General features: G+C 40.7%; 1 protein-coding gene across 1 annotated transcript in view; it reads right to left on the bottom strand.

The window, feature by feature from the left end:
• Positions 1-3,863: 3,863 nt before the first annotated feature.
• LOC141402476 (uncharacterized) overlaps positions 3,864-16,642 on the bottom strand; it is a 248,602-nt gene continuing 235,823 nt past the window's right edge. Inside the window, exons 4-5 of the mRNA XM_073983929.1 lie at positions 10,019-10,429; positions 3,864-9,928 (exon numbers count right to left, since the gene is read on the bottom strand). Of these exons, the coding sequence (XP_073840030.1) occupies positions 6,617-9,928; positions 10,019-10,429 (3,723 nt within the window). The 3' untranslated portion in view covers positions 3,864-6,616. The remainder of the gene's footprint in view (positions 9,929-10,018; positions 10,430-16,642) is intronic.

Raw genomic sequence — 16,642 nt, 5'->3', positions numbered from 1 at the left:
TTTCAAATTCATCCACTAAAACGGCGGTTATAGATACCTTGAAAGTAGGAAATTCTGCAAAATTATATTTTGATGATTCTGCGCATTGAACCTCGATTTTCTTTGGTTATTTTTACATAAATGTAATCCTTTATACGCGATTATATTATTTTCCAAAACCGTGTGACATAAATTACCGAGATTCTGGAGTAATATTCGTATTTCGTATAAAATAGAATTTGGTAGCACATCCGCGGTTCTTGACGAATTTGTTTAAAATTTGTTATAATGACGTTTTTTATAGGCGGTCACTGAAATCGGATGCGCCTTATAATCTTATGTACATCGCGCAATTTTTACCCACATTAAGGTTTTTTAAACAGTAAGATGCAGCTGACGGCACACTTTTGCCGCTGAATGAAAAGTGGAAAATCGCTACATATTGATAGAGATGCACTCGCTGTATCTGAAAGGCGCATGCGCCTTAACTAATTTTAACGAATTCGCGAATTATACGTTTTTTAACTTTTATGTTTTTTCTTTGGTTGTAATTTCAATATTACTCTCCATTTTATTATCCTATTGTTTATCAAAGTAAGCAAATACACTTTCGGGTTTGTCATCGCATTTACCCTGAAGAAGTTTCAGCGAAGTCCGTCAGTCCTTGCATCGAAATTTAGCGAAATAGTAGAATAACTCCCAAAAATGTTTTTTTTCTATTTTTTGTATTAAACAAAAAATATATTTTTGAAATAATATTCCAACAATAAGTTTTCTCGTCTTTTGTTGTTGCTGTAATATGGCAGTTATAAATCCTATCGTTAAAATTTTGGTCTCATATTTTTCTACGCGTTGTCTAGAATCTGTACGTATTTATAATTTATTTTTTCGAGTTTTATTTGGACTCTAAATTAGAATAAATTAAATTTACTCCAAGATTTTTTCAGTATTTCTTGATTCTCCGCCAAAATAGAAATAAATTTAGTAAATATTTAGGCATCTACGGATAGATACTAAATGCTGTTAACGCTATATATATATTTTCTTATTACAGCAAAAATTGAATTTTTAAATATTTGTTCTTTATAAGGGAATAAAACCCCCCATAACTTTGGAGCGCAGCATCCAATTTTGTGAAAGCGAAAAGGTTTGAAACCACAACTTTTTTTCTTAATCTATGTTCCCAAAATTGCTGATGTGCTCGCAAAAAAATTTTTAAAATTTCTTCCAATGGAATTGCAAAAGAAATTTGAAATTTACCATATGTACTTTAAAGAATAAACGGCGTTATGTTCGGGTCGAACTGTTTATATCCTCCAAACACTGTATATATCTATTCCATATATTCACACTTTTTGCATGGAAGTTCTTCCACCAAAAGGATTTCCAAAATCCAAATTTTTAAAAATTTTGCTAATAGCCTCAACAACACAACACATGGTCGTATGTCAAACTGTCCTGAGTATGCTTATGTCAAATGACTTCTGGTTTTTAGAGCCCCTCATACATAAAATCATAAAAAACCCTTTAAAATAGCTTTACGTAACGGTACATAACATTTTTAATTTTCATGATTTTTGGTGAAGTTGGGCCCCCCCCGAAATGAAATCCTGCGTACGTCCCTGATAGGGGCTATACCAAAACATGGACCTATGTTGACGATGTTTGGTGGAGATGTTTCATGACCACTGATAACCTCAAATGGCAAATTGCAGATAGTTAGGTTAAAAATTGTAGCTAAAATTCTCAAAATACCGAAAATCAGGAGGTACCGATATATGGGGGCTATACCAAAACATGGACCTATGTTGACGATGTTTCGTTGGAGATGTTTTATGACCACTGATAACCTCAAATGGCAAATTGCAGATAGTTAGGTTAAAAATTGTGGCTAAAATTCTCAAAATACCGAAAATCTGGAGGTACCGTTATATGGGGACTATACCAAAACATGGACCTATGCCCATATCCTTTGGGATATAAGTTTGTTGATCACTAGGAACCCTAAGTGCCAAATTATAGCTAATTCGGTCTGCAAGTGTGGCGAAGAACGTCAAAATACCTCAAATCCGGAGGTACCGTTATATGGGGGCTATACGAAAGAGTGGACCGATATAGCCCATCTTCGAACTTGATCTGCCTATGGAAAAAAGACCCTCGAGTGCAAAATTTCACCACTCTATCTCAATTATTGCGGACGCTAGAGTGATTACAACAGACGGACAGACGGACGGACAGACGGACATGGCTAGATCGTCTTAGAATTTTATCCTGATCAAGAATATATATACTTTATAGGGTCGCAAATGATTAGTTCGATGTGTTACAAACGGAATGACAAACTTAATATACCCTCCATACTATGGTGGAGGGTATAAAAAAGGTTTTCAAGTCGCTGGTCGGCAGCACTCGGGGTGCTGACAAATAAACCTTGACCTTGTAAAGCAATACCCCGGCCTGTGATAATTAACGCGACGCCGTTGTGGTGTGCAAATGTTAGCGTTACGCAGTGGAACAATATTCAAGCATGCCAGAATGCGTCCTGCGGACTGCAAGAGGGTGCCTCCTCAGGACACAAGTGGACAATCTTCATGAGCTGACGAAGGTTTTTCCGTTGCATCAGCAGAACTTAATGTTGTCGATGCTTGGATGCTATTGCTGTGAGCACCCCTGTCACGATTTAATGGAAGGGCTTCCTCCACCCAGGCACGTCAGGAGAGATCTTCATGATCTGGAGACACAGGTCCAAAGGTATAAGCAAGATCATCTAGACAGGCTTGAATAGCATTTAGACTGATGCAGTTGCACAGGCAATACAAAGGTACAGTGCAGCAGAAGAACATCAGTTGTTAAGGCAATCACGAGCGGTTTTAGACCAGTAAAGATCTGGACGATGCAATCGTCTCAATTCAAATTGGACCCGAATTGATGGTACGATACCAACCGAATAACTACATTTTGGAAAAGTATACGCTTTTTTGTTTGGAAGAATTGATGTAACTGTTTGTAGGGATCTATAGATGATTGTGTTTTGCGTTACTCTGTGACAAAACAAAGACTGGACTAGAGCTCTGCCTCATTTCTTCGCATTCCAAATGTCATATTATTTGTCAGCGGAAAGTGAAGATATAAAGCCAAGAGCTGATTGAGTGTTGGCCTTTATGGAAGCTGTCGCCGATTAAAGGGTTGCCAAGGTAACCAAAAATAAAGTAAAAGATAACACGCTGGATTTTCTGTAAAAATTTAGAAGCTTTCGATTTTTAAGGGAAATAATCAAAAAAATTAAATAAAAAAACATAAACAATTTCGATGATATCTTAGACAATATTAATATAATAATATTATATCAATATATATTAATATATATTAATTTTTTTATTAATACTTATTAACTAAAAAAATATTTTATTATTAATACTAGAAAAATTTTCAATTTTGCAATTCCTTTTAAACCTTTTTTATGTGTTTTTTTTTTGTATTTTTGTTTCCTTTTTTGTTTTAATATCTTAATTTCTTTATTATTTAAATTAAATACTACAAAGGTTTTTTTGATAATATTTTTGGTAAAAATATTTTGTTTGTTTTCATTTAATGAAGTTTAAGGCCAGTTTAATAATATTAGGTATATTGGAACTGACCTGATCTTCTTGCATTACCTTGTCACCAAAAAAGAATACAAATTGAGACAAAAACATTCTCATTGAGGCTTCGAAAAAAAATTTCATTTCTTTTTTTGCCACAGGATTTTTAAATTCATGTTTTTAGGTTAAATTTGTAATGTTGTTTTTTGTTTTAATTTTTAATGTTTTTTTGGTTTATTAATTTTTTTAAATCCAATTATAGTAGATCAAAGAGTATATTGTTATATGGGGAATAAATTATGCTTTTGTTTTGGTTTTTTGGGTAGTTTCGGGGTTGCCACATATTATGATATTTTGTATTTGGTTGGTTCCCACTGTAGGCGTGAATTAATTTAAAAATTAGTTTTTTATATTTTAATTATTAATATGTATATTTAATCTTATAAAGTCTTCATAATAATGTTAAATTGTTGGTTTCCTGTACGTTAAGAGAGCGCGGGATGGATGATTTGTTTTATGTTGGCAAATAATAAAGTTATTAAATATTTTGTTTATTTACAATTGTATTTTATTAGACGATTTTTGGCAATCTAACTTAAAGGTGAAGAATTTTGACCAAAGAAAAAAGATAAAAATATTTTCCATCAAAATAAATCAATCATTCAGCGTGGCTGAATAAAAGTTTTCTATAGGAAAACCTTATTCAGCCGGGCTGAATGAAAGTTTTCTATAGGAAAACCTTATTCAGCCGGGCTGAATGAAAGTTTTCTATAGGAAAACCTTATTCAGCCGGGCTGAATGAAAGTTTTCTATAGGAAAACCTTATTCAGCCGGGCTGAATGAAAGTTTTCTATAGGAAAACCTTATTCAGCCGGGCTGAATGAAAGTTTTCTATAGGAAAACCTTATTCAGCCGGGCTGAATGAAAGTTTTCTATAGGAAAACCTTATTCAGCCGGGCTGAATGAAAGTTTTCTATAGGAAAACCTTATTCAGCCGGGCTGAATGAAAGTTTTCTATAGGAAAACCTTATTCAGCCGGGCTGAATAAAAGTTGTTTTATGGAAAACCCTTATTCAGCCGGGCTGAATTAAAGTTTTCTATAGGAAAACCTTATTCAGCCGGGCTGTATGAAAATTTTCTATAGGAAAACCTTATTCAGCCGGGCTGAATGAAAATTTTCTATAGGAAAACCTTATTCAGCCGGGCTGTATAAAAGTTTTCTATAGGAAAACCTTATTCAGCCGGGCTGAATAAAAGTTTTCTATAGGAGAACTTTATTCAGCCGGCCTGAATAAAAGTTTTCTATAGGAAGACCTTATTCAGCCAGGCTGAATGAAAATTTTCTATAGGAAAACCTTATTCAGCCGGGCTGAATGAAAGTTTTCTATAGGAAAACCTTATTCAGCCGGGCTGAATAAAAGCTTTCTATAGGAAAACCTTATTCAGCCGGGCTGAATAAAAGTTTACTATAGGAAAACCTTATTCAGCCGGGCTGAATAAAAGTTTACTATAGGAAAACCTTATTCAGCCGGGCTGAATTAAAGTTTTCTATAGGAAAACCTTATTCAGCCGGGCTGTATGAAAATTTTCTATAGGAAAACCTTATTCAGCCGGGCTGAATGAAAATTTTCTATAGGAAAACCTTATTCAGCCGGGCTGTATAAAAGTTTTCTATAGGAAAACCTTATTCAGCCGGGCTGAATAAAAGTTTTCTATAGGAGAACTTTATTCAGCCGGCCTGAATAAAAGTTTTCTATAGGAAGACCTTATTCAGCCAGGCTGAATGAAAATTTTCTATAGGAAAACCTTATTCAGCCGGGCTGAATAAAAGTTTTCTATAGGAAAGCCTTATTCAGCCGGGCTGAATAAAAGCTTTCTATAGGAAAACCTTATTCAGCCGGGCTGAATAAAAGTTTACTATAGGAAAACCTTATTCAGCCGGGCTGAATAAAAGTTTACTATAGGAAAACCTTATTCAGCCGGGCTGAATAAAATTTTTCTATGGGAAAACATTATTCAGCCGGGCTGAATAAAAGTTTTCTATGGGAAAGCATTATTCAGCCGGGCTGAATAAATGTTTTCTGTAAAAAAAAACTTTATTCAGCCGGGCTGAATAAAGGCTTCTATAGAAAACTTAGCAAAATGTAGTTTTCCGAGCTGAATTAGCTGAGCTGCATTTAAGTTTCCTAAAATAAAGTGACACTTTCCTTTGCTGAATTTTGTTTTCGGCAATATAACGACAATTCAGCATAGCTGAATTACATTTTTAGTAGTCAAAATTTTGAAAAATCTTAAATTTTTTTCTTTAATTCAGCTTTTTGTTGTTTTTCGTGCTTTAAATTTCAATTCGATAAAGCTGAATTTGATGTTTTAAAAAGAAAATGTCACATGCTTTTGCTGAATGTAGTTTTCGGCAATAGAACTATAATTCAGCTTAGCTGAATTAGGGGTTTAATGTGTCAAACAACAATTCAGCTTAGCTGAATTAGGGGTTTAGTCATCAATAAACAATTCAGCTTAGCTGAATATGGTTTTTAGTAGAAAAATCATTGTAAAATACACACATTTCATTTATAATTGAGTTTTCATGCATTTATAATAGCTTTTTATTGTTTTCATGGGCTCAAATTTTAAAGCTGAATTTGTGGTTCAGTAAAAAATTGCATTTTCCTTTGCTGAATGTAGTTTTTTGCAATAAAATTACAATTCAGCTTAGCTGAATTTGATTTTTAATGGAAAATGTTCTAAAATCTTCACATTCCAATCTGTTTCACCTTGAAATACCTTTGCCAAATGCCAAAAACCTCTTGCAATCTTAACTACTGAATTATGAAAAATGTTTTTTTTTTTTGGGTTTGAGCTTTTCTTAATTCGAAATTTTTTGTTAACAATAAAAATTAGAGGGGCTTGTTTTGTATACATATATATGACCATCAACTGTTGGTGCTGAATCATCATCATCAGTTGATTGATTCCATTTTGTAATTTTTCAAATCCACACACTATCTATTCGTCTATTCTAATCTATCTAATTAGTACTCTATCCAGCCAACCACTCAAATTGTCCAGACTTGCACTTTTTCAGCAACCACACACCAACTGGCACGTTCGTAGTAGGACGACACGATGTGCAGGCTGGCAACATGATGATTGATTAGAGCATCAAGTTCACCCTCGCGAAAAACGTGATAGTAACGATGGTGTGTAGTGGCGCCACCTTGTGAGGGGCTATCAAGTGATGTAGTCGAACTGTTCGAATGTTCCCATGATTCGGTAGATTGATTGCGATTTTGTAGAGTGGTCTCTTCTCCGGAACTCTTTTTCGTTTCATCCTCTTTGTCGTCGAGGGAATCACACTTAAGGGTCGTGTCTTTGGTTTTTGTCGTTGAGGAACGATCGTTGTCTTGGCTCGGTTCATCTTCATCCTCTTCATCTTCTTCGGGTATGACATCGTGTTCGATTTCTCCAACTTCTTCTTCTTCGACATCTTGGTCATCTTCTTCATCCTTAAAGGAGGAATCTTCGTCTTGCAGCAAATATGTGGTCTCGGGGTGGAGGTTGCTGTTGTTGTTGCATAGATGACGTTTATAGTTCAGCTTGGAGATTTTACAATTCTCGTAGAGCTGCAGTGAATAGCTGCGTTCATGTTCCTCCTCGTCTTCTTCCTCATCCTCTTCGTGGATGGTAAAGCTACGGGTTTGAGAGGAAAGCGATGAGGTGGAGGAGGAATTGGGAGATTGATTTAAACTGGGCTGGGTGGAAAGATTGGCCAGCATGAGGCGCCGCTCTCTCAGCTCATCCCTTAAGGCAGTCAAATCCTTGTCACCATTACGTTTCCTGGGTGGCTGGGGAGCAAATGGATCATCGTATGGCTCTTCACTGACATTTTCTAGGCTGCGACTTTTTCCCTCAGGTTTTTGGGCCTTTTCCTCCAATTCACGCATTAATTGGGCACTAAGTTTCTCGGCAAATTCGGCACAATCCTCGGGGGGATTACTTTGTTGACCACCATATTTGGTGGGTACAATATCGCCGGCATCATCATTGACAATAATGTCCGCCCCATCATGGGCAGCTGGGGATTTGTGGGAATTTTGAGCATTGGCCTCTAGGGGCTTTTCTCCGACAGGACTTGTGTCTTTGGCCTGATCCAAACTGGGGGCTGTGGTGAGGACATTTGAGCGTGGGGCACTTATGACACTATCCACCGAATCTGGGGAAGATGGTTCACTGGAATCACTGTCCAAATCATCTGTGGCCGGATTGAACAGTTCCAAAGACATTAGTTTGGGTATGGTGGCAATTGCTGGTCCCCCGGCCGCCGTTGTGGTCCTTCGGACAATGGGATAATTTTGTCGACTTATTTGCAAGGATTGTTGTTTACGGAATTTGGGTATTGGTGGAAGATTTTGTATGGTTTGCCTTGTGATTTTGGGTTCCAGTAGGGATTTCCTGGCCAGGGGTTCTGGTTTCTTCACTTCTATTTGCTGATGTTGTTGCTGCTGCATCATGTCCTTGGTTTCTTGCTGCTTTATGTGGGCCTCATCAAAATTAAAACGCGTCTTAATTACATTATTTCCCACCACCGTCTTTGGTTGGGCGCCATCTGCAACCTCTTCGGCCATCACGGTTTTTATGGCTGGCATGTTAAACATGGCCATGGCCGCAACTACTGCCGGCACCGTTTGTGGTGGTGAGGTAACCTGGATTTGGGCAGCAGCTGGTGAATGGGCAGGTGTGGGGGGACATGGCATAATAAGGGGCGATGTTGGCACAGAGGATATACGATGGCCATTTATATCCAACTTACAACATTGGGCGCCCCCACCACCCAAAGTGGAATTTGCTGCCGCCGCAACACAACGACTCTGACAACAAGTCTTGTGCACATAACAACCTCCAGTACCGCTACCACCATTACTCGAGGACGAATTGCTGGAGCTGGAATTGGAGTTTTGATGTTGCTTTTGATAGTTCAGCTGTTGCTGATGTTGCTCCGGTTTAGGTATAAAAATGACCGAGGCAAAACTATCCTCAGACTCTATGCTAGTATCCGATTGTAGGCTACTATCTTTGGAGGAATCTGAACCGGATTCTCGGGAGTGGCGCCTAGCTTTCTCCTCACTGCTTTCAGCATTACACTGGGTACAGCCTTGGTGATAGGTCTGGCAATAGCAGGCGGTGGCGGCACATTCTAGACTTTTGCAAATTGTTACCGGTCCGGCATATTTATTGGTCGTTGGAGCGGTATTCTGGCGATGCAGTAGATGATGCAAATGGGTTTGGAAATTACTAACTAAAGGAGAATTTTGTTGTTGTTGCTGCTGCTGCTGATAGAGTTGATGATGGTGATGATGATGATGTTCATGGGTACACATGGCAGCCTTGGATGCCTTAACATTACTGGAACTCGGGCCATTTGCACTTGCAGTACTCTTTTCCTCACTTCCACTGGTGGTCTTTAGGTTTTGCATAATTTTTGTAATACCCGTTTTGGTTACCCTTTCCAGACTGCCAGTGGAACTTTTGATTTTACTTGTAAAACCCTCTCGGATCACCTGTAATCTCTTGGAGAACAAAGCGGAACGACACAGGAATGCCTCATTCAGGGACATTTGTTTTTGTATACGCTTGCGCACCCTTTCCTTTTCCCTTATGCGATTCCCGGCCATTAACTCTTCATTCAACGAACTCTGCTTTCGCATTTGCCGAGTGCTTAGCGTGTGGCTGGTGTCGCTGCGATTTCCGGAACCCGCTGCCACTATTTTGCCGCCGCCAGTATAGAGGCTACTACTAACACCATTTGTGGTCATATTGTATTGGCTCAACATGTGGAAAGGGGTATCTGGCAGTTGATAATCTTCATCGCACAGCGATTGTTTTTGTTTGATAAGTTTAGGACGGCGACTGAGGCTTGAGTTTGAGGTCAGCAGATTAGTAGTATTGGGTGAAGTGCTGGTTGCTTGGTGACTATTGATGGGTGAATGACCATTTGAGTGAGTTGAGGAATTTGGAGAACCCGAGGCAGCACCACCACTAGAGCCGCCATAATGCGGGGCATCAAGAAATTGTAGATTTTTACCATTGCCATTCTCAACACCAGGGGGCACCAAGGGTCCACCCAGACTAGGTACACTTGAACGTGAGCGTACAATTTGTCGTGGTGGTGGATTGAGTATACTACCCAGACTGCGTGATTTCAGACCCGCCGATAGTGGTGGATCAGTAAAATCTTCAAAATCTTCCAAACGTCGTAATTCGATGGGCAGATCTTTAGCATCTTCATAGTCCATGCTACTGTCGTTTTTGGTGTCTTTGGAGGTCCAGGATTCTAAAAACCAGGCATGTTTGCGGCCGCCGGCTAATTTCTACAATAAAGAAAACCAAAAATAACAACAAATACAAATTGTTAACTCTTCCGTCTACTTAATCTCCCCGACACACGCCACCGAACTTACCTGTATGGCCCGCCTTACAAAACTATAACACGATTCACCCGGCGATGAGGAAGACAAACTGGAACTATCACCATCTCCTGCCGAACGACTGGAATTTGTTGAATCTTCCGTATAGGCATGATAGGGTGGTAGGAAGTCTTCATCATCTTCTTCATCGGAATAGTTGAAGTTACGATTTTTAGGCGGTTGCCATGGTATTAGCACATCTTGTGACTCAAAACGACGATGTCGTTGTTCCAAGGCCCACACTGTTATCACCACCCGACCACCAATTCGCAGGATTCTGGCCAATTCACGTAGAGCATTAATCCTTCGCTCTGTCGTAGCAAAATGATGTACCACAGCTATGGATAGAACAGCATCGAACGACTCATCACGAAATGGTAACTCCAAATTGTCACACAAGGCAACCTGTAAAGAGAAGGAGAGGGAAAGGGAAAGGGGAATGTTAGTCTATGTTGTTTATAAGACCTCCTATAAAATTTGAAATTTACTGGAATCTGCTGTTTTTTCTTCTTCGAATAAAGACACATAAAATATTATTTAAACATCCTTTAGGAGGTTTGTAGGTTTCCTACAGAAGACCAGCAGAACTTCTCTTAGAAAATAAAAAGGTCTTCATTATCATAGAAAACTTTTGAGGTTCCTAGCGGCTACAATACTTCTCAAGCAAAAATTGTCAACATATGCCCATGTTTCTATATATCCCCAATATAATAGGTGTTTTGCGGGGTTTAGCTATATTTGTTGAACGAACTATAGTTATTTGACGTTTGAGGTTCCAAAAACTTCTAAAAACACTAAAAATTGTCAATATAGGTCGATGTTTCGTATAGAGCCCATATAAGGGTACCTCCCTATTTTCGGTGTTTTGAGGATTTTAGCTACAATTTTAAGGGTGACGTAGTGGATGGAGGATACCAAGGAACGGTCCTGGCCGGCTTTAACATGGCAAAGCCCAGGATTTATCTTGGTACCTCTTTCATCTCAAGTGGACACTGACCTCCCCGTGGGGTCACCTGGGGAACTGCCTTTAACACCCGTTAAAGGTGGTGAGCAAACATGTGCCGCGCGTTAACCCATAAGAACGTTAAAAACTTGGGTTTGGGCGTCGGGTTAGTAACCCACCCCTAGAAAAAAACAGCCTGCTATGAAAACGAAAGAAAAGAAAAACAACCCCCTCTAAAGTTCACGAACCCCGCAAACGTTTTAAGGACCATGATCTGCGAATCTGCACCTGGAATGTTTGCACTCTGTATAGAGAAGGCGCAGTTTACGCATTGGCAGATGTACTTGAAAAGTACAAGGCCGACATTACTGTCATACAGGAAATACGATGGAACGGGAAAGGCGTCACAACAACACCTAAAGGCGACGCAATGTATTATAGCTGCCATGGCACAAAGCATGAGTTTGGTTGCGGATTTGTAGTTGGTCGGAGGTTTAAACATCTGGTCTCCAGCTTCACCCCAGTGAATGAAGGACTTGCTGCAAATCGGATTAAAGCTAAATTCCTCAACATCAGCTTTATTTGCGCTCATGCTCCCACAGAAGACAAGGACGAACTGACCAAAGATATATTTTATGAGCGCTTAGAAGAAACATATGACCGTTACCCTGCCCCTGACATTAAAATTATTCTAGGCGATTTTAATGCCAAAATTTAAAAGGAGAATATCTTTGGCCCAATAGTCGGAAAATTCAGTCTCCACAGTGATACATACACTTTGCAGCGGCAAAAAACATGGTAGTTAGCAGTACCAGATTTAATCATCTCGATATTCATGAGACCACCTGGCTGTCTCAGATCGTTCCGAAGCGCAAACATTGATTCGAACCACTACCTTGTTGCAGCAAAGGTACGTACCCGTCTAAAAGTTGCAAATAAAGTACGAACAGACACAACGCGGAAGTTGGACATCGATAGGCTGCAAACACAACAGATAGCAACAGCATATTCCACCCAACTGGCCCAACTGCTTATTCAAAGCACTTCTCGTCCCGATAACATATCAGGACAATGGCAAAACATTACCCACTCCATGCAAACAGTCGCAAAATCAGTATTTGGATACCAGAGACCTCCACCAAGGAATCCCACGACGGCCGGTTCTATGTACCGGATTGACCCGAGGAACCATCTTCTCGGCCAGGGGCCGTCACCTCAGCAACTACTTGTTCGTGTTCGTCTTTATTTTTATTTTGGGAGCGGCATGTCCCGGAATGCCTGCTCCGGATTTTTTGGTCCGTGCCGGGATTGAGAGTAACCCCGGGCCATGGTTCTGGTCCGTTTGTCAACGTCTCATCCACCATAGGTCGGTGTCAATGAGATGCAACGGGTGCCAAGGATGGGTGCATTTCAGGAACTGTTCAGGCCTCACCTACCTTAGGGAGTATTACGACAGGGTTTATGTTGCCTCGTGCTGCTCCAATATGCGGTAAAGTGTAGCGGTAAGGTGTGGATCCGCCGAGATAGAACTGCTGAATGTGTATATCCCGCCGGTCAATAACTGTGGCCCGCGTTATTTGCCTAACATCAGGCCTCGGTTGCGAGGTGATAACCGGCTGGTCCTAGGGGATTTCAATGAACATCACGAGTTATGGCATTCAGATCTAGGGAATGACCAGAGAGGTACAGATCTGGCTGAGCAAATATATAGCTCCACATTATGCACTTCGAACGAGGACGCACCCACCAGGATTAGAGGAGAATGTCACAGTTCGCCTGACATATCCATCGTGTCACCTGGTCTGACGAATGACGTGACATGGCAACCCGTCATTTCCCTTGGGTCGGACCATCTCCCAATCCTCATCTCCATAAACAGACCACCAGACTTCATAACCTCTGAACGCCGCACTTTCATTAATCAAGGAAAAGCGGATTGGCAAGGTTTCGGAGAGTTCACTAATCAACGCTTCAGAGAACTGCCCAGTCCCACTGATGTTCGGGTAGCAGAGAGGAAGTTCCGAGACATCATCACTGCTGCAGCCGCTCGCTTTATCCCTGCTGGTCGAATACCTGAAATAAGACCCAATTTCCCAGCAGAGGCGACGGGATTGAGCGTGATGAGCTTCGCCGTACGAACCCTAACGACCCCAGAGTCAGGAAACTGACAATGGAAGTCAATAGATTAGTCAGCGAACACAAGCGGAAAAAGTGGCTAGAACATTTGAAGTGCTGCAACATTGGAGCCGGCTGTAATAAATTGTGGACAACGGTTAAGGCGCTATCGAACCCTGGTAGGAGAGACGATCGGACATCTGTCACGTTTAACGGCGTGGCTGTGACAGATCCGAAGAGGTGCGCTGGCTATTTCTGGCGACAATTTATCGAGCACCCCGATAGCAAACGGGCGAAGAGAAGTGTTTTGCGTCCTTTGCGATCTCTTCCAGCCGAAGAAGAACCGCCAGAATTTACGATGGATGATGTTGCAGATGTTATCCGAGGCGCAAAGTCAACCAAAGCGGACCTGACGGAATTTCTATGGTGATGCTAAAACAGCTGGATGACCCAGGAGTCGAGTATTTAAGTAAGGTCCTCAACTTATCGCTAGCCACCCTTATAGTTCCCGATGCCTGGAAGATGGGCAGGGTGGTCCCGCCTGGCAAAGATGCCAGTAAAGGTGAGTCGTACAGGCCGATTTCACTTCTATCACCAGTAGCAAAGATACTCGAGGCATTACTCCTCCCCAGCATCAGAACGTGTTAACCAGTTACAGATCATCAACACGGGTTCCGGAAGCAGCACAGTACCACAACAGCACGAATCAGCCCGGTGGAAAACACTCTTCTTGAAGCACTGCACGCCATTTCCACATATATTGGACGAGGACTCAACCAGGACAAACCATGTCACAGAACAGTGATGGTAGCATTGGATCTGACCAAAGCGTTTGATACGGTCAGCCAGGCTAGGCTGTTCGAGGATATCGAGAACACTACCCTCCATCGTTGTCTGAAACGCTGGGTCATCAACTATTTGTGTGGTCGCAAGGTAATCTGGTAACTGATACAGATATTACAGATAATAAGGCAGCTGGAGCTGATAACATACCAGCCGAGCTGTTTAAACCCGGGGGCGACACGCGGATAAGGTGTATTCATCAGCTAGTTAGCACCATCTGGCAGGAAGAACGAGTACCCGACGATTATACCCTGGGCATCCTGTGTTCAGTCCATTAGAAAGGAGATAAGACGTTATGCTCCAACTATAGGGGCATTGGTGCCACCGTGGTGCAATGGTATGCACACCCGCCTTGCACACTAAAGGTCGTGGGTCCAATTCACCGGCCAGGCAACTTCAAAAAATTCAACTGTGGCAAAATACCCCTCAGTAATGCTGGCGACATTTCCTGAGTATTTCAGACATGTAAAACTTCTCTGCAAGTGGTGTCTTAGGACACGCCGTTCGGACTCGACAATAAACATTAGGTCCCTTATCATTGAGCTAATATGAATCGGGGTGCACTCATTGAGATGAGAGAAGTCTCCCCTGTCCCGTATGGGATGTTTGTGGAACAATTATATATATATAGGGACATAAGTCTTCTCCCTATCGCCTACAATAATTGAACCATAGCAATGCAGCATTAGACCTGGCAAGTCCACCATTGACCAGATATTTACCCTGCGACAAATCCTGGAGAAGACCTAGGAGATGCATATCGACACCTACCACCTTTTTGTCGATTATAAAGAAGCCTTCGACAGCCAGCTACGTTCAAAGGACTCTAACTGACACATGATCTTCAGTTAAAATAGGAAAGAACCTTTCCGAAGAGTTTTGTACCAAAATAGGTTTCAGGCAAGGAAACAGCCTTTCGTGTGATCTTTTCAACATCCTGCTAGAAAAGGTTATACGAGGGGCAAACGTCAAAAGAAGTGGCACAATCTACACCAATAGCCACATGTTACTTGCTTATGCTGATGACATAGACATCAGTAAAATAAGTAACCGATACCTTTATGAAGATCGAAGGAGAATCTGCAAAAGTTTGTCTGGCGGAAGAAGGTGAGAGACCAAGCTGATGGTGTCGACACGCAATGCGTCCATTGAGATCGGACCAACTGTTGAAGTTCGCTCCTATAATTTTGAGGTAGTAAAAGACTTCGTATACCTCGGCAACGCCGTAAACACAACAAACGACATCAGTTATGAAATAAAAAGAAGAATTGTATTGGCCAACAGATGCTACTTTGGGTTAAGTAAGCACTTCAAAAAGAAAGCCACAACTCGCCAAACAAAAATAACGCTTTACAAAATACTGATACTATCCGTGCTGATAGATGGTTCCGAAGCCTGGGTACTTGCACAAGCAGATAAGGCAGTGCTTGTCGTGTTTGAGAGAAAAATTCTTTGAAAGATCTACGAACCAATCTGCGTTGACGATGAATATCGACGTCGCATGAACCACGAGCTGTATCTGCTATACAACGACATCAATATTGTTAAACGTATCGAGATGCAGCGATTGCGTTGGCTAGGCCATATCATAAGAATGAGCGATGATGAACCCGCTTGGCGGTGCACGCAGAATTGGCAGCCCAAAGAATAGATGGCGTAAACAAGTGGATGAAGAGATGACAGAAAGCGAAGCACTAAACAGAGAGAATTGGAGATCTTTTCTTAGTTCGGTCTATGGAACAAATGTTCTGGAATGGGCCAGCTAAGTAAGTAAGTAAGCTACAATTTTAAACCAAACTAGCCGTAAGTTAACATTTGAAGTTCCCTGCAGTCTCGAAACTTCTCCACCAAAAATTGTCAACGTGAGTCCATGTTTTGGTATAGCACCATCCATATAAAGATACTTCCCGATTTTCGGTATTTTGAGAACATTAGCTACAAGTTTTAAACCGAACTGCTTGTAATTTGCTTCCGACTAGTTCTTTGTTTTCGAAAAATTTCAGAATTTGTCTGCTTTAATTTTACATATGCCGTTAGGCAAAGAATCCAACAAATGTCCTTTGTATGTATAGGTAGCTGATGCTATGTCCCTCTGTGTTTTTCATTTTTGTTCGGTGTATATCACACCACCGGTGATCTGTTGTTCTAAGGCATATCCATTCACACCACCTAGTGGAGATGTTCTAGTTGTTCATAATGTTGTTGTTCTCGTTGTTGTTATTAGTATCTACCTTCCGGTATGTTGTTTGGCAAATTCCCTAAAGGACCGACCATTCAAGCACACACACATACACATACGAACGGGTATGGACGCGTATAATACAACACAATTTATCTGCAGGGCATTCCGTTTCCTGCAAGCAAAATGATTTCAATATTTTTTCTTCACTTCTTTGGAAAGTTCTCTGTTTTTTTGCCGGTACCATTTTTATGCCTAGGGCTAAAGTGTAATGGTCTCTTGTGCTAACATTTGAAGTCCCAATGCATTCTATGGCCATGCATATATTGTTGCTTTTCTTTTAGGGGAAAAAGAAGAACGAAAATAATACTTCCTCGTCCTTCACATATGTGACCATGCAACAAGAGCGTCTGTTTACCGGCTCTTCTTTTTTGCGGGTTAGAATTTATGCAGTTGCCAGTTTATTGAGCCTCCTTAGATTCACTTTTTGTGATATGGTAGTAGTTGTTGTTTTTCTTCATATCTTGTGTTGTTGGTA

This window comes from Musca autumnalis, unplaced genomic scaffold (assembly GCF_047663935.1).
Source record: "Musca autumnalis isolate F117 unplaced genomic scaffold, ASM4766393v1 scaffold_1, whole genome shotgun sequence".
Classification (NCBI taxonomy): Eukaryota; Metazoa; Arthropoda; class Insecta; order Diptera; family Muscidae; genus Musca; species Musca autumnalis.
The sequence above is the reverse complement of the archived record's forward strand: the minus strand, read 5'-3'. Positions and strand labels throughout refer to the sequence as shown.